The sequence below is a fragment of the Staurois parvus genome, unplaced genomic scaffold, assembly GCF_062004578.1.
Source record: "Staurois parvus isolate SC_StPar_1 unplaced genomic scaffold, SC_StPar_1.0 ptg000376l, whole genome shotgun sequence".
NCBI lineage: Eukaryota > Metazoa > Chordata > Amphibia > Anura > Ranidae > Staurois > Staurois parvus.
In genome coordinates this window covers 1,341,322-1,363,369 of record NW_028318172.1, presented here as the reverse complement: position 1 = coordinate 1,363,369, position 22,048 = coordinate 1,341,322, and the positions used below count along the sequence as shown (strand labels likewise).

General features: G+C 40.9%; 1 protein-coding gene across 2 annotated transcripts in view; it reads left to right on the top strand.

Annotated features, from left to right (window-relative positions):
• Positions 1 to 22,048, top strand: part of ABCC5 (ATP binding cassette subfamily C member 5) — a 125,298-nt gene that overhangs the window by 34,082 nt on the left and 69,168 nt on the right. The window contains exons 5-6 of one of the 2 annotated variants that reach the window (XM_089685461.1): positions 7,741 to 7,888; positions 12,358 to 12,591. In XM_089685461.1, coding sequence (XP_089541587.1) covers positions 7,741 to 7,888; positions 12,358 to 12,591 — 382 coding nt within the window. Of the gene's footprint in view, positions 1 to 7,740; positions 7,889 to 8,517; positions 11,917 to 12,357; positions 12,592 to 22,048 lie in introns of those variants that run through there. The other variant, XM_089685462.1, reaches the window with a different exon arrangement.

Sequence of the window (22,048 nt, the reverse complement as noted above, 5' to 3'; positions counted from 1 at the left end):
TTTTTTTTTTTTTAATTGAGCGACATTAATACGTAGAGACACAACATTTTATTAATGTAGGTACAGCATAGAAAATGCTACATACATGGTCCAGAAATAGAACAACCGAACAACAACCAGTTGGCCCTTGGAAATGTTAAGTACATAGCAAATAGTCTACATCGTGGGTCAGCAACCTGTCAGCCGCGGGGAGCCAACAGGTTGTTCGTGACTGCTGTTCTGCCTCCCCCCATCTTCCTTCGCTCTCATGTTACAGGCAGTGCGGAGAGGAGGAGGCAGCATAGTGCTGGATAAAGGGTGGAGTTGGGGGTGGAAGCTGCTCAGTGATTGGTTGCTAGGCTGTCCTGACAACCCATCACCAGCTTGGCAGCTCCTGCTGCCACCTTACACCCAGCACTGTGTTGTCTTCTGATTTCCACTCTGCTCTACACCCGCTGACAGGTAGGCAGAGTAAACTATAGTGGGGGGTGGGGGGGGGGATTTGATGCGAAAAAGACAGGGGATGGGGAGGCAGAAGAGGATACTTGGGGGCAGGGGACACTGCTATGGGGCAGGGCAGAGAACACTACACAGTGGGGGGTGGTGATGGTTTGGGGGGTACAGGACACTACTAGGGGAGATAGGGGCAAAGGATACGACAGTGGGTGGGGATGTGGTGTAAAGGGGAGCAGAGAACACTGCTTTTGGGGGTAGAGGACACTACTGTGGTGGGAGGGGGGCAAAGGACACAGCATTGGGGGTGCAAGACACTACTGTGGGGGGGGGGGCAGAGGACACTACAGTGCGGAGGTGATGAAAAGGCGGCAGAGTACACTGCATTGGGCAGTGCAGGTCACTACTGTGGGGGAGCTGATGGTTTTTTTTTTTAGGAGGGCCGCCTAGAACCCCCCAGGGGGATCTTTGCTTTACTCTATATTGTCCAGATAGACCTCAACCTCTGAAAGGTTGCCTACTCCTGGTCTACATTATCACAAAAATATCACCATGCACACAGTTCAAGCAGTGAGAACTTATGCCTGTATCTTTAAAAGCCCTGCATCTATATCAGCATGTGGTACATACATATGATCGCTAAGACCACTTCCCTGCAGTGACAACAGCATAGTGCTTTTCACGGAGCTCAACTACATCAGGTTACAAAAAAACAAACCACACTCCCAGATAGAAACACTCATGTTTATACAGTACCAGTTAAGAACATGTGGCTGGAGCTTGCAGCCACCTATCCCTTATTTTAGTGTGTGTGTACGTGTGTGTGTACGTGTGTGTGTGTGTGTACACATACACCAATTTCTTAAGGGGTAAGGTAACATTAACTATTGCAGTCAATTCTGAAAATGATGGAGGTAAGGCCTGTAGCCAATGATTGGCATCAAGTTTGTAAACAGCAAACAAGGTTTCCCATATAAAAGCCGTCATATTTTTGTCACTATCAGGGTCTGGGAGTAGTCCCAACAAACAGAGGCTTGGTCGTAGTGTTAGGTGAGAACCCATTTGATCATGGAGGAATTGTATAATCTGTTCCCAAAAAGCCCTGCATCTGATGACAATTCGTGACAGAATGGCTGAAAGTTCCAGGTTGTTAGATTATTTCAGGACAATGAGGACTATGGGTGGATTGGAACTTAACCAACCTAGTTGGACTTAACCACTTTTGAACCGTGCGATAGCCGAATGACGGCTATACCACGGTTGTTCACCGCACGATAGCCAAATGACAGCTACAGCGTGCACCCGGTGATCTCCGTGATGTGGTAAAAGCCCAATCACTGTGGCTTTTTACCTTGTGATCAGCTGGGTCCAATGACACAGCAGATCACCGGGTAAATGCAGTTGCCGGTTATTGGCTGCACTTTCCTCACGCTGTCACAGCATTAGGAAAGTACTGCCGATAACTGGCAATTGTCAAAAAACAGATCGGCACTGATCACATCAGTGCCCAGCAATGCCACTCACTTGTGCCCATCAGTGCCTAGCAGTGCCACCCACCTGTACCCAGCAGTGCCACCTGTCAGTGCCCATCATTGCTGCATATCAGTGCTACCTATCGCTGCAGCTTCATCAATGCACATCAGTGAAGGAGAAAAATTACCTGTTTGCAAAATTTTATAATCGAAACACAGAAAAACTTTTCTTTTTTGTAATTTTTTTGCTCTTTGATTGTTTATGGCACCAGAAATAAAACACCCAGTGGCGATTAAATACCACCAAAAGAAAGCTCTATTTGTGTGAAAAAGAGATAAAAAGTTCATATGGGTACAGTGTTGCATGACCACGCAATTGTTATTCAAAGTGCAATAGCACTGAAAGCTGAAAATTGGCCTGGGCAGGAAGGGGGGTATAAGTGCCCTGTACACAAGTGGTTAAATATACACTATGTTTAATTGAGTCAGGCGGTCAGTTTTTTTTTACAATTCTCCAGAACTTCACTCCTCATCTTCTGATGCCCCAGTATCTGGTTCCCACTGATTTTTAAGGCCATACAGGATATTACATGATGAGGAATCCTGTAAATTGGTCTCCAATCTATATAACACTTCCACTACTGATAAGACAGGAATTCCAGAGGCAAATTGCATTTGAAGCACATACCATAGTTGCAGTTATCGAAACAGCATAAAGTTGGGAAGTGTTAGAGGTCCTTGCAGCAATCAAAACACTTAAGACGCAAAAGACTCCTGGACCTGATGAATTCTCGGCATTATATTACAAAAAAAAATTCCGAAAACCCTCGCTCCCCATTTGGCTAACTTTTTCAACCACCTACATTCCCACTTGGACCTGCACCCATCAGTCACGGCTGCCCAATTATTGATGTTCCCAAAACCTGGGAAAGACTCTTAGAATCACCATAACTTTCGACCCATCTCCCTGTTGAATGTTGACATTAAAATCCTCGCCAAAATTCTCGCTACCAGAATTAATTTTTTCTTGCATCACCTTATCCATAAAGATCAAGGAGGCTTTGTCCCCTTTCGGCAGGCCTCTGACAATACTTGCAAAGTCAGCAATCTTATCCACTTGTTGCATCAAAATAGAACCCCCAGTATGCTTTTAGGTCTAGCTATACACAAGGCATTTGACTTTCTGTCTTGGGAGTATATGCATTATGTCTTGGAAAAATGAGGATTCCCAACTGCTTTCACATCCTGGTTGAGGGCTCTTTATCGAGGACTCTCTGCCCCAATTCGCTATCTTTCTCGACAATCTTCCCCTCTCCCCATCCACAGGGTAACACGCCAGGGATGTCCTCTTTCCCCAATACTTTTTATTTTGGTCTTGGGAGCCCCTACTACATCTCATCAAATCAAACCCCGATATCAAAGGGGTTATGGTTGCCCATCAGTCAGCGCATTTGTGGATGACCTGCTTTTGACTTTGAACCAACCACATAGTACACTACCTACCCTTTTTTCCATCCTCGCCCGCTTTTCCAATATCTCTGGCTTAGTAGAAAACAAGGACAAATCATTGGCCCTCAACATCTCTCCCTGAGGCAGAAATCAATTCAATGAAACAGAACTTTTCCGTTCTCTTAAAACCTTACGTCTTGGTCTCGCCAGACCCTCGCGTGGATTGGTAGAATCAACTCAGGATGACTATTCTTCCAAAGCTCCTATACTTATTCTGCATCCTCCCTATCCCAGTCCCCTCTTGCACCCTGTAGTCATTTCAAAATTATCCTCTACACTTGATCTGGGCTCACAAGAGACCTTGGGTCGCCAAACACACTATGCTTCTACACCGGAAACGAGATGTAGGAGTTCCTAACTTTTCCAAAAACTATATGGCAGCTTAAATCGCATCTTACTTCTTTATATGCAGCACAGCAGGCCCCTCACTTTGGAATTACTCTTGCTACCCACTTTCCCCTAGCTCACTTTTATGGCTCCCTCCGGGATCTAGGTCCACAAATATCAGCCCTCTAATGGCCCACTTATTGTGCATACGGGACGCCACTAAATACTCTAGTGGTCTAATATCCTCTCATTTACCACTTCTCCCCCTCTTAGGCAACCCTCTGTTTCTTCCTGTACTCGGGTCCCCCAGCGCCTTCCATTGGTGGGTTTCCGACAAACTTCAGTGTGTCCACTCTTTCCTCACTGGTCGTTCTGCTTACACCTGGGCGGAAATAAGGGATAAATATCAAGCCCCCCACACTGAACTTTTTTCTATTTTTACAAATGAGACATTGGGTGACTTCGACCCTCACAGACAAAGACCCGACGCCTCAGTTATCCTTATTTGAACATACTTGTCATCGGATGCCCCTTTCCCCCAAACTTATTTCTATTCTCTATTCACAGTTGACCAATCTTTGACATCCTAATAATCACACTTAAGTTTCCACGTGGGAAAAGGACCTGAAAAGCACCAAATATATGGGCTGTTAGTCACAGATATGGACAACCCTGACCTCATGCTCTATCAATATTCTTTCAATGGAATCAGCCTTTTAAACTGTTACAAGATAGTACTTGGTCCCATCCTGCCTATTGCACCTTCATTCTTCTGTCCTGGTGCCTGTTTCTGAGACTGTACTACTCTGGGAATGTCCGACATACATGGTGGACATTCCCTATGCTCTCTTGGTTCTTGTCCTTTAAAATCTTGCACTCGTTATTAACTTGCCCTTTCCCTATGGACCCTTGGCATGTCCTTCTCCACCTCAAACCCCCAGGCCTTTCAGAACACCAATTTAAGTTGGCTACATACGAACTATTGGCAGCTAAACAAACCATAGCAAAAGCCTGGAAACAACACTTCATATCCTTTGGGAAGTCCATCGTCCCCTAGATTTTTTTTCCTGGTTAATGAATAACTTTCTAGCATCCTTTCAGATACACACAAGAGATTCCTTAAAATATGGACTTCATGGATTCAACATGCCCATCCTGCTATATCAATAGATAATAAAATTTCTTGTCTTGACAATAGGTCCGAGGATTTCATCCCAATACCTAATGGCAGTCAGGATGCCATTGTCTAGCCTGTAGAGGTCTGTGCGTCCCTCCATGAATATGCCTCCCCAGACCATCACTGACCCACCAGCAAAATGGTCATGCTGAACGATGTTACAGGAAGCATAAAGCTCTCCACGGCTTCTCCAGACCCTGTTACATCTGTCACATGTGCTCAGGGTGAACCTTTTCTCATTGGCAGACCTGCCAATAATGGTGTTCAATGCCAATCGAGCTCCTTGGTGCCGGGCAGTGAGTACAGGCCCACTAGAGGATGTCGGGCCCTCAGGCCACCCTCATGAAGTCTGTTTCTGATTGTTTGGTCAGAGACATTCACACCAATGGTCTGCTGGAGGTCCTTTTTGTAGGGCTCTGGCAGTGCTCATCCTGTTCCTCCTTGCACAAAAGAGCAGATACCGGTCCTGCTGATGGGTTAAGGACTTCTACTGCCCTGTCCAGCTCTCCTAGAGTAACTGCCTGCCTCCTGGGATCTCCTCCATGCTTTTGAGACTGTGCTGGGAGACTCCGCAAACCTGGTAATGGCATGTACTGAAGTGCCATCCTGGAAGAGTTGGACTGCTTGTGCAACCCTCTGTAGGGTCCAGGTATCGCCTCATGCTACCAGTTGTGACAATGACTCTAGCCAAACGCAAAACTAGTGATAAACGGTCAGAAAAGATGAATACGGAAAAAAATGTGGCCTCCACCTGCAAAACGGTTCCTATTTTGGGGGTCGTCTCATTGTTGCCCATCTAGTGCATCGGTTGTTAATATTAACACCAAAGCAGCTGAAACCGATTAACAACCCCCTCTGCTACTTAATTGACCAGATTAATATCCCAGGAGTGTAGCCTCCCTGGCGGTATTCCCGAGTGTAGCTTGGGGTAAAGTTTCAGTACCACAAGTGGTAACCCCGAGCTACACTCGGGCTTACCATGTGGCGCTGCTCCGGGATCTGTTCTTCACTTACCTTGTCCTGCGCTCCAGTGATGTCCTTCCTGCAGTGTCCCCAGCAATGTAATCCGGCGGATGCCGGCATCTGTCATCTGGGTTCCGCCCCCTGCGAGCGTCGAGACGTACGGGGATGGAACGGTGGGATATTGAAAAATGACAAAAAGTGACATTCACTAAATACACTAAAATCACATAGTAAAACATTACTGTACCAAACCATTTCACATACATTTTGTCCTGTGCCCTGCCTGCATTTTTACTGTTCTTTCTGCCTGGAAACTGAGAAATGTCCATGGTGTCCAAAAAGTGTCCCTTTTAGGTCAAAATCAGTTTTAGACCAGCTAGAGAACAGCGATAGTAAACGATTTTGTGATCTTGCTCAGTGATGTGCGAACTTTCAAATTTCAGTGTTTTTGGTTTGATTATATTGCATTAAATTTATTATTATAATATTTTTTGATTAGTTATTAAATTATAATTTATGATTTAGTGTTTCAAATTGTAACATACCCGGGATGTTTACTAGACTCTGGTTCAGACAGATTTCAGTGAGGTATTCCGAAAAATTACAGGCCTACAATAAAAAAAATACATATTTCCATGCAAAAAAATGTACTGCTTTGAGCACAGAAATATGGACATAATCAGACCGCTAGGGAAGTTAATGGACTTGATGCTATACTTTTGAATAAAAAGTGTTCCTTTTAATTTTTTTGAGCAGTGTATATTTTTTGTTTGTTTTTAACAATTTACAAAATGCAAAGTAAGCGAACAGAAGAAAAATCTAAATCAAATCAATATTTGGTGTAGCTAACCTTTGGCTTCAAACCAGCATCAATCCTAGGTACAGATAGTGCTTGTGCACACACAGCACTCAGATACTTATCCATCATTCCATACCATCAGTGAGGTGTGCGTTTTGGCCCCAAATTTATTTTGCAGCAGGACAAGGACCTTAAACATACAGCCAATGTCATTAACCCCTTTACGCCGGCCGCACACAAATGTGCGGCCTCCCGGCATCTGGGCCTAGACGCCAAGCGGCCGCACATTTGCGTTCATGTAAGAAAAAACGTGATGAGAGCACGCGCCCTGCGCGCTCCCAGCACACATGTCCGGTACTCGCGGAAGGTCCCGGTCTGCTCTTTCAATCGGGACCTTTCCCGATCATGTGGCCGCTGTGACGATGCGGCGGTCACATGATCCCTAAACCACACCTGCCACGCCTCCCGGCTTCTGAAACTCTTAAAGGGCCGGGAGGCACCGGAGGGAAGGGGTTAAGAACTATCTTCAGTATATAGAAAACCAAGGAGTTCTGGAAGTGATGGTCAGACTCGGACAGAGCCCCGATCTCAAACTTTTGGCCAGGGCTGTAGAGGGTTGACATTGTTTAATTCTCTCTGAGTGATTTGTATTCAGATTGCTATTCAGAGAGCCCTGCAAGTGAGAATGAGCCCTTGAGGATTGTAACTTAAAATCCAACACCAGGCAAGTAAAAAAAAAAAAAAAAAAAAATTTTGGTCTAAATCATATTTCCCAGGTGATCATTTATGATACTTGTCAATTTTAAGCCTTATAGATTGACTGAGTGGGTAGAAATGTAATCTTTTTCTTTTTCCTACATTTTGAGTATATTTTATTTGAGAATTGAACCCCACCTTTTGATCTTTAGGTGATGTTAGGGGATGTAGTAGTAAGGTTTAATTTGATTGTACAACAACTATTGATAACAGTATTGGTTTTTATTGTGTAAACTAGTGTGCTGAAATGTTGTTGTTGCGCAGTTAGTATGCATCTGAGTGACTTGTAAATTTGCTCCACACAGCTTGGAGAAACTGTGGCTTGAGGAACTGAAGGAGCAAAGTGCAGAGGAGGCTTCTCTTCGAACTGTTGTGTGGAAATTCTGCCGCACCAGGCTAATTATCTCCATCATGTGCCTGATGCTTACCCAGCTGGCTGGCTTCATTGGTCCAGTAAGTACTTTCCATCCTGTTTCATGTGCCCACCGGTACTGCTGTCCCAAGGGCTGGTTTTTGTTTCTTTTCTTTTTCTTTTTTTTTTTTAATGCATTTTAAAAGTTAAGTTTAGGTCTGTACAGTTACCTTACTGTTTTTTTTTGTTTTTTTTTCATGTAAACAGTTTATAATTCCCTTTTAGAATAATTGTCTTAGCTTGCTGATTATGATTCTGTTAGCGATTAATGTAGTCCAGAATAGACAGGATTGGATCATTTGAAGCCATATGTTTGATTGGAGGGGGCATAAGTTATTGCAGCTTCTGGCACATATTTTGCCTTATTTCTACTGAATGGCAAAAGTGATTTTTATGCAATCATGGGGCATATACCACATGCGCATGCATTAGTATTAATTTTTTCCCACATTTAGTATTAATTTCTTTCCACCTTAGTAAAAAAGATATATAAAAATGTTACTTTATGCTGGTTTGTATAAGAGTGTAGAACAATTTCACTGCTTTTAGTACTAATTTTCAGTGTGCTGTTTAAAGATGAAGTTGCAGTGAGTTGGTAAGTACATATGGGGCTCTTATAAAATGAATCATAAGTTGTAGCATAATGGATTTTGTTTTGTTTTTTTTTTTGGTTTTTTTTTTATTTATTTATTTATTTATTTTTAATTTTCATTCTTAATCGTTTTAAGTGGCTCTTCCAGTTTCTGTATAATTGTATTGTTTTAGAAGAATCATTGGCGTGCTCCTGTTAGGGCATGTTGAGTCTGATGATTTAGTTAATGTCCTAGTTGGGGATATTCAAATCCTTAACCATCAAACTTTATTAAGAAGAGCTTCTGTCATTGTTACACTACATAGGTGGCGGGTGCTCCAAGATTTTAACTGTATTTTGTTAAACAGTCAGATTAGCTGCATATTGGTAGAAAAATGTAGTAAGTCTATTAGTTGAGCTGTGCTTATCTCCCTGGGCTCTTTACTCAAGATCACATGCGACTAAATATTACGAATGCAGTTTCTGCTCTGTTTTGATTGTAAATGCTTTGTTTTTAAGGGTGTAGGCTGGCACTTAATCTATAAAGTTTAATAAAAATTAAGATTTTCCTCCGATAGACTGACACCTTGATGAGTTATAGAGCTAGTTAGACAGCATGCAGTTTGTTTTGTTACGAGAAAGGAAAGGGTTGATTGCTATACGTTCATGATTTTTCCTTAGTGCTCTTTCATTGGGTAGCTTTGATGTGATTTTAATCCTGAAATGTAACTGACCATTGTGTGATCTGTTTTATTAGTTCAGCATACCGGCAAGATGGTGGCTCTTCTAAGTTTGCATGAGTTTGTAACTAACTCACCATTGTTTTGTGCTAAGATTTGTCAAAGTTAACAATAAAGCAAGCAGTGAGTATATTCTAATAGATGTGATAGTGTTTTTTTTTTTTTTCTCCATGCATTTCCAAAGTTTTAGGTAGACTAAAGGGCCATATAGATTAATTCTGTTTCAGGAACGGTTCTCCAACCCTCAAAGCTGTTTTAACAGATTCATAATGCTTTGTCGATGCTGCCAACATAGGCACAAGGCTAGCTTCCTTGCAGTTTTTTGTTAGCAGGTTTTGCTATCGACTAGCAAGACCCGGTACACTTAATTCTTCAGTTAGTTTCAACAAATGTTGTCCAGTACCCTTGGTGAATGTGTGTGCTCATACCTAGTATATTTGCCAAAGTTACTTTGGGATCCAGAAATGACTTTGAGGGGTTAAAGGTTTTGGTTTGTAAGGTTTTAAACTTTGTGCAACAAAAATGTGATCTCTTGCCTTGGTTATTTGTCTGTGTGCTTTGTTTTTTAGTATTTTGTCATTAATTTATAACGTTAAGTTACAGTTTTTGTCTTTTATGTTTCTGTTGGCTGCTAGAAACTCATACTTTATGCATGATAAAGATGTGTAGAGTCTTGTGAGTTTACTGTTTTATATATGAACGTACATTTGTTTTGTTACCATGAAGTGTCTTAAATCTATAAATTTAGGCACATGTGAACTCTCTACCCAGTGTCATAATTGCAGTCCATAATTGATTTTAAACATATATAAGACATTTAATATAAGGAAAGGGGAGAAGCTAAAGGATTTTTGCACATTTACTGTGTAGTTGTGCAAAAATCCTGAAAAAATATACCTACCTTTTTAAAAATGACATACTGGCACAATGTTATGGTTTTTTTTTTTTTTGTTTGTTTGTTTTTTTTCTTTTCCTTTTTTTTCTATTTTTTTTTTCCTTTTTTTTATTTTTATTTTATGCAAGCTGTAGAAGACTGTTAGGCGATAGCAAAACATGAATGAATTTGGTTGTACATGCTTGTTATTTGTCCAGCTTCTGCTAGTTTCAAGGTGAGACACTGGACTTCTGGTTGGGTGGGAGAGGGATCATTACTAACGTAACCTCTGTAGTGGAACCAATGACAGAAGCTATTCTTTAGAATTTCCAGGGTGACAGTTCTGCTGCCAGATTGAGCCGGGCAACTTGGGCAGAAACCTGCGCGGTGCAAGATTAAGGTAAGGTCCTGTTTATTCCACGGGAATGCTTACAACCACAAGAAGCTTATGCCTGTGGTAACATTAATCTGCAAAGATTTTCTCATTAACTCTTAACAGTGCTTTCATTATTTGCTTACCATAATTCATTTTGTTTTTGTTCACCTGGCAAGCATTGATAGGCTTGAATGCTGATTAGCCTCTTATTGTAATATGATAGGACAACTGTAACCTTGCTCAAGTTACTGCCTGACTACAAGAAGCTACCTCTCTCAGCCCTTGTGCAAGGTCTCTAGATGCAGGTCTTCAGTTGTTTTTTGCTTTGTTTCTGTAATGTATTTTTTCTTTTGTTTTTTTTTTATTTATTATTTATTTTTTATTCACTCAAGTGTTAAGTAGGCTGATGCATCTTCCGACTGACAAAATTCCATACTAGCAGGTATTCCAGTGTTGCCTTTCCAAACAAGCAATCACGTGCAAATTGTCTGCCTTCCCAAGTGCTGCTTTCCCCCAATATAGTCATGATCTGAAAGAGTTACCCCATCATGGGTGGCTGGGGAAGCCTCTGAGGACATGGACTCATCGGACTCATCCTGTAAAAAAAAATTTAAAAAATAAAAAAAAAATCAGGAAAGGCAGGCTGGGTAATGCGTAACCTCAGGTTCTTCCTGTACCTACTGATGGCATATGTTCCAAAAGCTTCTAATCTGTGCCAGCAGCCTACCAGCTGATTGCTTGGCTCACTTCTACAGACTGATACTCAAGGACTAGAAGAGACTCAAAGCTGTTTATCATTCTAATCTTGGGTTGAATCTTCGATGCCACGTTGATAATGCCTACTTTTATCATTTCTCTTCTGAGAGGAATCCGAATATAAGCACTGTAAGATTATATTGCTATAGATAGGGTTTCCGCTCTTTAACGTCTTAAACTGTTTCAATGGAATTGTGGAATGATTGTTAAAATGCTGCTGTGATATGTATGTTATGTGCTTGCTTTTATATCTGAACTGTATGTTTCTGAAAGTCTGTTATAGAAAACTTGTGCCATTGTTAATTTCTTTGTGTAGTGGAATACACCCCACCCCCCCCTAATAAAATTTTGTTTTTTCCTCAATTCATAGTTTTTTTATACCGAACAGTAGTTAATATGACCAGATTTTTTTTATCATAGTTCTGAAATAGTTTAAATGTAATGGCTTTATTTAAAATAAAGAAAAATTACAGAAATAGGCAAGAGCAGTTTGAAAACTCCGGCTGGAATATGAACCAGTGAGACCTTTGCTTTATTCGAAGAAAATACATGTTTCCTGGGTAAGCCTCTAAGTAATGAGCGTACTGAATTTGTTTACAATGCTTGGTTTTTTGTTTGTTTTGTTTTTTTTTTCTTTCTTTTCTTTTTTATTTTTTTCTTTTCTTTTTTGTTTTTCTGTGTTAATAAACTGCTGATATTTATTTTCAGGAATTTTTTGCCAAAATGTCCTTCTCTTCCCCGTACAACTGTAGGTACAAATGTTCATTACTATCCAATGCGCACGTTGAAAGCAAAATATATGAAGTATTTGCATTAAAGTTTTTCTTTATTTGTTTGTTTTTAATGCATTATTATTTATTTTTTTATAAGACTATTATTTTTGGCTTGTTGGCCTGAGCAAGATTATGTTGAGTTAGAATATTTTAAGTTCTGAGGCACTTGTGTAATAAAATTACAGCTAATCCTTATCTGATCTTCATCTGCTTTAATTTAGAGCAGTATTGTTTTCCTTTTCCTATCACTGGACATAGATCAGCATATCACAAAACATGTTACACGTTTGCCTGAATGCTTCCTGGTTTTACCGAGTCATGCACAGAACACTAGCAGTTTTCTAACTTAACATAAAACTTGCCAATACCATGCAGTAGAAGTGGAGAAGGACCTCATGCCATCTGCCTTTTTCCCTGTAGGCATTCGTAGTGAAAAGCCTCTTGGAATATACTCAGCAAAGTGATACAGACCTCACATACAGCTTGCTCCTAGTTTTTGGGCTCCTGATGACGGAAGTCGTGCGTTCGTGGTCCCTGGCACTTACTTGGGCGTTGAATTATCGAACTGGTTCACGGCTTCGAGGGGCGATACTGACCATGGCCTTCAAGAAAATCCTGAAGCTGAAGAACATAAAGGAGAAATCCATGGGGGAGGTGTGTACTAAATGCGTTTACATCAGATTTCAGTGGAGCTTACATGCTAATGTCCAGTAATAACACAAGCACAAAGTCTTTATATTTAGAACTAAATAAGAACTATCACCAAGAAAAGAGAGCTTGTTAAACCCCCAGGAAATCTTGTGCACATAGCACTTGTCTCCAAATAAAAATCCGTAGTGTGGTTGCTTAGCTGCAGTTTTAAATAGGCTTGCCCACCTGCCTAGTTGTCTGACAACACTGATCATAGGAGAAGGATTTTGAGGATTGGTGACTCCCACATTTGTTGCTACACCTAATATAAATTAAAATTCAGATTCTGCCTGAAACATAATTATTTATCTGCCATCCAGCCGATTATCCATGAAAAAAGCAGTTATACACACTCTATACACCAAGGGTAGGCAACCTTAGGGAGATCTACTTGAACAACATGGTTGGAGTCAAAGATTACTGGGCACAGTGTTGCCTAATATCACCTCCCCACCGCCTGATTTAATTGTAATCCTGTAATTGTTATACTACCGCACTGCAATTGCGTGCATTGCGTGGCAGCTATACATTCTGCCTCCTCAAAACCTGTCAAACATGCTTGGATAGCTTTTCAATGAGGAGTAGCAGTGCCTGTTGCACTTGTAAATAAGCTTTTAGTTGCATTAGACGGTGGCACCCTTAGGGTTCGCTCACACATGAGATTTTGAGAAGAGGGGTGGTAAAACCCAACTGAACTGCGGTTCTATACCCCTTTTACTTGCAAAGGCAGCAGCCGAGGGTGTACACATGCCGCTGCAGGAATTATACCCCTATTGCTGCTAATTATACGGAGGCATGTCAGAACTTGCTGAGCTCTTCAGAGAGGGCAAACAGTTGGTGCCCGCTTAGCTGGTACCTCTGTAACTGAAGTTGCCAATTGTGACGGCATATACAGTTTCTGGGAAAACGTCTGATGCGCATAAGCGTGGTCAATATGGTCAGCTGACTGAAATGGACAAAAGGACATGGCTTAGGTTTGTGAACCGAAATAATAAAATGTCTGCTACAAAAGTGACTGCAGAGCTCAATCTCAGTCCCGTGAAGACTGAGATTACTAGCACGCAGTGAATGAGGAAAGTGTGGCTTCCTACCTGTTAGCTAGGTTTCTCATCACATAGTGAAAGCAAAAGAATGTCACATCACTTCTGCTTTCAGCACAAAACATGTCTTTCATACCTGCAAATCCTGTTTTCATTTTTTTTCTAACCCCTCTATGATATAGATAGATTATAGATATATCGTGTTTTTTTTTTTTTTTTTATTTCCTCAACTCCTTCCTTACCATAGTTTTCCTCAGTTCATATACTCAGTAGGTTCCACGCTGTCATCTTTGTTGCTGTCATCATTCCTGTTTTTTACGTATCCCATTCCCCTGATGATGTGCATCCGGCCCACCCTCCTTCAGCCAGTATGATTGAAAAGTAAAGCATCCAGTTATATGGGGCATACATATCCCAGAATTCCTAAAAGCCGTGTAAACCTCTTTTTCCCTTTATGGTTGTTGGGGGGGGCACAGACTAAAAAAAATAATAAAGTGGGTAAAATAAAAACTTTGAGAGGTATGGGCTTATAAAAATGTATTTATTCACCTAGGTGGATGCAACTTTGATCCCCTGGTAACTCTGTACAGTGAGCTGAGAGATAAAACGCTGCGATCATTCAGTTCTCCCCATCCGTGACTGTCAATCTCTGGCTCTCTGCTCTGCCCTTCTCGTGCTCACTGGAATGCTGAGTTTTGGAGGGGCTGGCTGTGGAGAGGCTGTGCCAGGTGCCAGTCCAGGCATATGGGTGGATCCCGACCATATGGTCAGGATCTTTTCAGAACCTGGACCGGCTCTGTGACCTCACCTGGCAGCAGACTTTAGCCTGCTGTTGGCTGAAAATGGGTCACTGGAGCGTGGAACGAACTGCAATTCTGTGATCCATAAAAGGACACCCAAAGAAAAAGCTTTGGCAATACTTCTCCTTTAAAGGATAAGTTCACCTTTTGGGAACGTGTTACATGGTCCACCCATTTTTTCCCCCACCCCAACCTAACACCACCCCCCTCGTCGATTTACCCACCCCCGCTGACAGACGTCTCCCCATACCATCTGTCAAACTTGAAACACCTGCACGAACACATTTATTCACGGACATCTTTAGCAGCTATCGGTTTTCAATGAGCTACCACAGCGCTGTGGAGCACCGTGGGAGTTCAGTGAATATTCCTGTCAGAATATCTGCTTGATCGTACATCCTGTATGGGAAGAAGATATTCTGACAGGTCTGCAGGAGACATGCATGGCATAAGCGATCTACTGATCTCTGGTGCAATGCTTTCCAGGCTCCTGTAGACAAAAATAATAAATGCACATTTTTTTAACCTGCAAAACCTGCAAAAAAAAGTGCATTTATTATTTTTGACTTCTCCTTTAATGATTTAGATAGTAGAGTAGGTGAGGAGTACAATTATGTCCAGCACATAATCCATGGGGATGAAGGTGTGTTTGGTATTAGGTACACCTGTTAAATTGCTAATCAGCCAATCACATGACAGCAACTCAATGCATTCAGGCATCTAGACACGGTGAAGTTCAAGCCAAGCATCAGAATGGGGAAGAAAGGGGATATAAGTGATTTTGAACATGGCATGGTTGTTGGTGCCAGATGGCCTGGTCTGAGTATTTCAAAAACTGCTGGTGTACTGGGATTTAAATGCACAACCATCTTTAGGGTTTACAGAGAATGGTCGGAAAAAGAGAAAATATCCAGTGAGCTGTGGTTGTGTGGATGAAAATGCCTTGTTGAGGTCAGAGAAAAATGGGCAGGCTGGTTTGAGATGATAGATAGATGGCAACAGTAACTCATGTCAAGATGGACCAAAATCTCTGAGGAATGTAACCAACACTGTTGAATCTATGCCACCAAGAATTGAGGCAGTTCTGAAGGCAAAAGGGGTACAAACCGATACTAGCAAGGTGTTTCTAATATCAAAAAGTTAATTTATTTCAGTAATTCAATTCAAAAAGTGCAACTCATATTTCCAAATGAAATGCAAATTTTACTTTGGACCACTCAGCAACAGTCCAGTCCTTTTTTTTCCTCCTTGGCCCAGGTAATACACTTCTGATGTTTTTTCTGTATGACTTTTGTAGCCCATGTCCTGGATGCATCTGTGTGGTGGCTCTTGAAGCACTCACACCAGCCGTAGTCCACTCCTTGTGAATATCCTCAAATTCTTGAATGTACTTTGCTTCACAATCCTCTCAAGGCTGTGGTCATCCCTGTTGCTTTTGCATCTTTTTCTACCACCCTTTCCTTCCACTCAACTCACCAATAATATGCTTGGGTACAGCACTCTGTGAACAGCCAGCTTCTTTAGCAATCCCCCTTTGTGACTTACCCTCCTTGTGGAGGGTGTCAATGACTGTCTCCCGGTCAACTGTCAAGTCAGCGGTCTTCCCCATGATTGTGTAACCACTGAACCAGACTGAGAGCCCATTTAAGGCTCAGGAAACCTTTACAGGTGTTTTGCGTTAATTTGTTGATTAGAGTGTGACACCAGGGGGTTTATTTACTAAAGCTGGAGAGTCCAAAATCAGACTCTCTTCTGCATAGAAACCAATCAGCTTCTAACCTCAGCTTGTTCAATGAAGCTTTGGCAATGAAACCTGGAAGCTGATTGGTTTCTATGCAGAAGTGAGTCTGATTTTGCACTCTCCAGAGTCAACAGTATTCAACTTTTTTCTCAATATTCTAATTTTCTGAGATACTGAATTTTGGGTATTCACTAGCTGTAAGCCATAATCATCCAAATTAAAATAAAGAAATGCTTGAAATATATCACTCTGTGTGTAATGAATCTATAGAATATCTGCGTTTCACTTTTGAATTGAATTACTGAAATTAACTTTTTGATATTCTAATTTATTGAGAAGCGCATGAGTGTTCCTTTTCTTTTATTCTGGTTTTTTTCAATTTTGTTTGCAGCTCACTACATTCACAGTTCCACAAAAGTTGGGATGCTGTGCAAATTCTACATGAAAACAGAATGCAATTTTTATAAATATCATAAACTCCTATTTTATTTACAGTTGAACATAGAAAACATATCAAATGTTTAACATGAGGAAATACACCATTTTTAAGAATAAAAATTATGTAATTTTGAAATTAATGGCAGCAACACATCTTTGAAAATTTTGGACAGGACAACAAAAAACTTGGAGAGTCAGAGTGTCTCAGAAGTATAGATGGGCAGAGGTTCACCAGTCTGTGAAAAGCTGCCCTAAATATTTTCAACCAATTTTCAGAATCGTGATCCTCAACGTAAAATTGCAAAGACTTTAACCACGTCAATACTGGACACTTTCAGCCCCTTCTTGTTCAGACCAGCATTCAGCGCTGTCACGCTTTGACAATTTTTTGGTCATGCAATACTGTACGCAAATATAATTTTTATTATTTTTTTCCCACACAAATAGGGCTTTCTTTTGGTGGTATTTAATCACCACTGTTTTTTATTTTTTGCTAAATGTTTTTCTTCGTTTTTATGTTTTTATAATATTTTACCAGTAAATCTTTCTTTGTAAATTTAGGCCAAAATGTATTCTGCTGCATTTCTTTGGCAAAAATAACCCATATCAATGTACATTATTTAGTCTTTAGGAACGTTACCACAAACTATGGTCAATATATATCTGGAAATTGATCAAGTTTGTATCTCATGCCAGAACAGTAAAAATATCCCCCACATACCTTTTTTTGTGAAGTAGACAGTCCAAAGCATTTAGTAAGATGCATGGCGAGTTTTTTGAAGTTGTAATTTTTGTGTGTCGCAATTATTTTGGAAACTAAAATTTTTTTTCTCACTTTTTTTTTTTTTCTTGCTGTCACCAGTGCAGTACAGCGTCATCCTATAACTGGTTTGGTGGTGATCAATTTTGTTTAATTTTTTAATGTTTTTTTTTTTTAAATGGTAATATCCTTATTACAGTTTTTTTCTTCCAAGATTTTTGGGGGGGTGTCAGGTGAACTTATCCTTTAAAACAGGCATGATTCTGTGATGGACATCACTGTATGGGCTCAGCAATAATTCCAAAAATCACTGTCTGTGAAAACCGTTTACCATGCAAGGCAAAGCTCTATGATGCAAAGAAGATGTCACATCAGAACATGATCTAGAAATACCACCATTGTCCCTGGGCCAATGACCATTTAAAATAGTCTGTTGCAGAGTGGAAAATTGTTCTGTGGTCAAATGAATCGAAATTTGACTGCTTTTGGCAACGATGGGCTCCACGTTCTCTGGACTAAAGAGGAGAGAGGGACCTTCTGGCTGATAAGCACTTAAAAACCTGCAGCTCTGATGGTATAGGGGTAAATTCTGGAAAGATGCCATCAATGCTGAAAGATATATCCAGGTTTTACATATGCTCCCATCCAGATGACTTTTTCAGGGAAGACCTTGCATATTTCAGCGGGACAATGCTAAACTGCATACTGCATCTATGACAACAGCATGGCTTCGTAGTAGGAGAGTCTGGGTGCTTAACCTCCTTAGCGGGTTTCCCGAGTGTAGCTCGGGGTAGAATTTCTATACCACAAGCGGTAACCCCGAGCTATACTCGGGCTTACCATGCGGCGCTGCTCTGGGGGTCCCTGCAGCACTTACCTTGTCCTTCGTTCCCACGATGTGTCCCCTGCAGCGTCCCCGGCCATCTCCTCCGGCCGATGCCGGCATCCGGCTTCTGTGTTCCGGTCCCCGTGACGTCGGGACGTACCGGCGTCGCCAAATTTAAAAAATGTCATTTTTTTTTTTTCAATTTTAAATAGTAAAACATTGCTGTTTCATCCCATTTCACATACATATTGTCCCTAGTGCTTTGTCCTATGCCCTTCCTGCATTTTGTCTGTTCTTTCTGCCTGGAAACTTAGAAAAGTCCATGGCGTCCAAAAAGCGGTTTTAGACCGGCTAGAGAACAGCGATAGTAAATCAGAACCACTTACAGAATTGAGTGATAATGATTTGCGGGGAAATTTTCCTAAAAATTACAGCCTACAATAAAAAACTATTTCCATGCGAAAAAATGGTACCGCTTTCAGCACAAAAAATCAGAAGGAATCATACCGCCAAGGAGGTTAAAGGCTAAATTACAGCACCCCTGTGTACCAATATATTAATGTACCTCTTTTGCAGAAAAGAAAAAGCTTTCTCTATCTTTCAGGACAGGTTTTACTTCAGCGCCAGTGTTTTCATAGAAAACTCCTCCATTACTTCCTGCTCAATCCTGGAATTTGGTATTTAGGACATGAAAACCGTTTGAAGGAAGTACTTCACCAGCTGGCCTCATTAATGCACATCCTGCATGTGCTCTCCCCCTCTAGGAGATTGCTCCCACCGACCTCTGTACTTGCAAATAATAATGATCAGTCTATATATCATTATTTGTTCTCACTAAATACACAGCCAGTAATCGTTGGTTTTGTACCTTCATCTTGCACAGTACATACATTTGGCAGAGTGTGCAGGAGCTGAACGATCGCATAAGAGCAGAGCTGTATTATTGAAAACAAGAAAAGTGTGTCCCTGGAAGTCTGTAAAGCTCACCATACACTATACAATCTCATTTAGGTATACCATCAGCTATGTAGTGCAAGAGCCTTCCTGATTAGATATGTGTCCTCTTATTATATAGTTTTAGAAAATCAAAAGGTGATCGTTCTGTCAGATTGGATAGTGTATGGCCACCTTTATACACAGAAAATAAACTAGTCATTCTGTGCTATTTAATTGTCAATGGCACCCCAAACTCAGAAGCAAACACATTTTTCCACGTGAAAAAATAAACAATAAAGGTAGCACAGTGCAAAAACATGCAAACAGCAACATAGCAAAATGTCCCATGAACTACTTTGCCACGTGTAGTGCAGCCCATTGAAATCAATGGGCTGCGATGTTTGTCGTAGGAAAAAGCAAAAAAATGTGCTCTCCCATGATGCTAGATATGAACAGGTCTGATTGGTAAATTGGTGTGTTTACATAAGAATGATGAGGTTTCCCAACGCACTGCAAACTGCACAGAAAACACTTGCATTGCTATGCATTTTGGAAACGTGCTGCAAAAGCACTAAAATGCAGTGCAATAAAATGTTAATGGCCCCCTAAGTGTGAGCAACAGATGTGAGTCTGATCTGCAACAAACACGTTGCAAGCGCACCAAAGAGCGTGGTAAAAAAAAAATGCCACTCTCTACTCCTATGTATAAAAATAAATCCATAAATAAAAAGTTCTGAAACTTCTTTGGGGAGTTTGTTGCACGTAGAGCAGCCCATTCAAATGAGTAGACTGCCCTATGTGTAATGAGTGGAAACACTCCAAAAAAGAAAAAACGTGGGAAACCAGTTCCTACTATGTGAAAATATGAACAGGGCCTGACAGCTGAGCATCTCTGCCCTCCTATGTACTTGCTTACAGATGGCCATACACTATGCAATCTGATTGTGTAGTCTCTGTACAATTTTCTTTAGAGTTACCAAAACTATAGAATCGGAAGACACTCCTGAGCAATTTATTTGTCTCAAATCAGGCAGGCCCTTGCTCAGCATAGCTGATGGTAGGGTCTATAGGCGATTGTACAAAAAGTGGGTAGAAATAAAACAACAAGAGGTGGTATAGTAATCAGTGAGGTGTGATCCAGACAGGTAATCGTGCTCTATTCTGTAATGCACTAAGACTGTGATCTACAGAAAGTGACCTGCAGCAAGCATTTTTTTAAAAAGTCAAACAAAATGGTGATTGTTCAAAGCTTCCCTGGATGAGAGAAGTAAGAGATAAGCACATTGGGATGACTGGGGCAGAAAGGACATTGGAAAAGATTTAATATGAAAAGTGAAATTCTTCTCGAAAAGGTGATATTAGGCTTTAAAGAGCCTGCCTGCAGTCCTGACCTTTCACCAAATGCAAATATATGGCACATTTTGAAAATAAATAACAAAGAACACCCAGGACTGTTTCGTTAGATTTTTATAATGGTTACGAATGAGACAACATTCCTCTCCCAAAAATCCAACAGCAGGTCTTCTCAGTTCCCAGATCTTTTATGGAGTGTTGTTAAAAGAGGGGATGCTACACCATGCTAAACATGGCCCTATCCCAACTTTGAGATGTGTTGCTGCCATCAATTTCAGGATTGCTTTGTTTTATTCCTAAAATGGTAAATGTTCTCAGTTCAAACATTTTGATGTTTTTTATTTTCTATTGTGAATAAAATATGGGTTTAAGATTTGCAAATCATTGCAATGTTTTTTTTTTTTTTTTTTTTTTTTTTAAGTAGATTTTTTTGGATTGGGGTTGTATTCTATTGCTGTTATTGAACCGTTCTTATGGCAGAACAGGAGAGCTGCTGGATCGAGTTTACATGGGCAGAAGGAAGTTTCACCAACCCTTCTCCCGCCTTCCGCAGCCTTTCCAGCCTCTCTCATTCCGCCAGCTTACCATAGGGATGAAGGAGGAATGGAAGTTCCCTGATCTTCCCTGTGGTTTATGAAACCGGAAGTGAGTATTTTGTCACTTCCAGTTTTGGATTGATGTTTACAAGCCATTGCCGCCTTGTAATAGCATACACAATTTTAAAGGATATGTTCACCTTTTATAACATGTTATGTGTTACACCGGAATTCAGAGTGTAACATGCAAAATGTTAATAAATGCACAGCCCCCGCACCCTCCAGAGCCCCATTGTGACAGCGAGAGGGGGATTTTCTCCCTGCAGCTACTGTCACAATTTAAAAGGAATGAGGCCGTGCGGGGCTGCACACACATGGCCATGTCATTCATTCATTAAGTTGTGTGAATGAATGAAGTCCAACTACCATCAACCATTGCAGCTGGCTGCTTGTAGTTCTCGATGAATTATGAGGGCGCTGGGGAACGCTCTAGTAGTTTGATTATGGCTACTTTCACACTGATCAGTTTTCCTTCTTTTTGTCTTACCAAAAGCAGAAGACAAATGCATGACCATTAAATCCTATGGAGCTCTTCACACGAGTCAGTTACGTTTTTAAAATTCCTGCTTGCTGCATTTTTTGTGCGGTAAAAACCCACACCAAAAATGCACCTCCTAATTGAAATTAATGGAAAATGCATCAAAAAGCGGTTGCATTTTTGGTGTGTTTTTACAGTCCTTTTTCATAGCTGCAAAACGCACCAAAAAAGCGTCAAAAACACATGCAGTTTTTACCACATCTTTGTAACTGAGCAGTGTGAAACAGCCTATTTTTGCAATTCAGTAACTGCCTTCCTGTACGTGGTTACACTGACAGTCTGCAGAAACCATGCAATGCTTTACAGGCTCCAAGTAAAAAAAAAAAACTAATAAATGCACTCTCTTTTTTGTCTTTAACCTGCAAAAAGATGTGCATTTTATAATTATTTTTT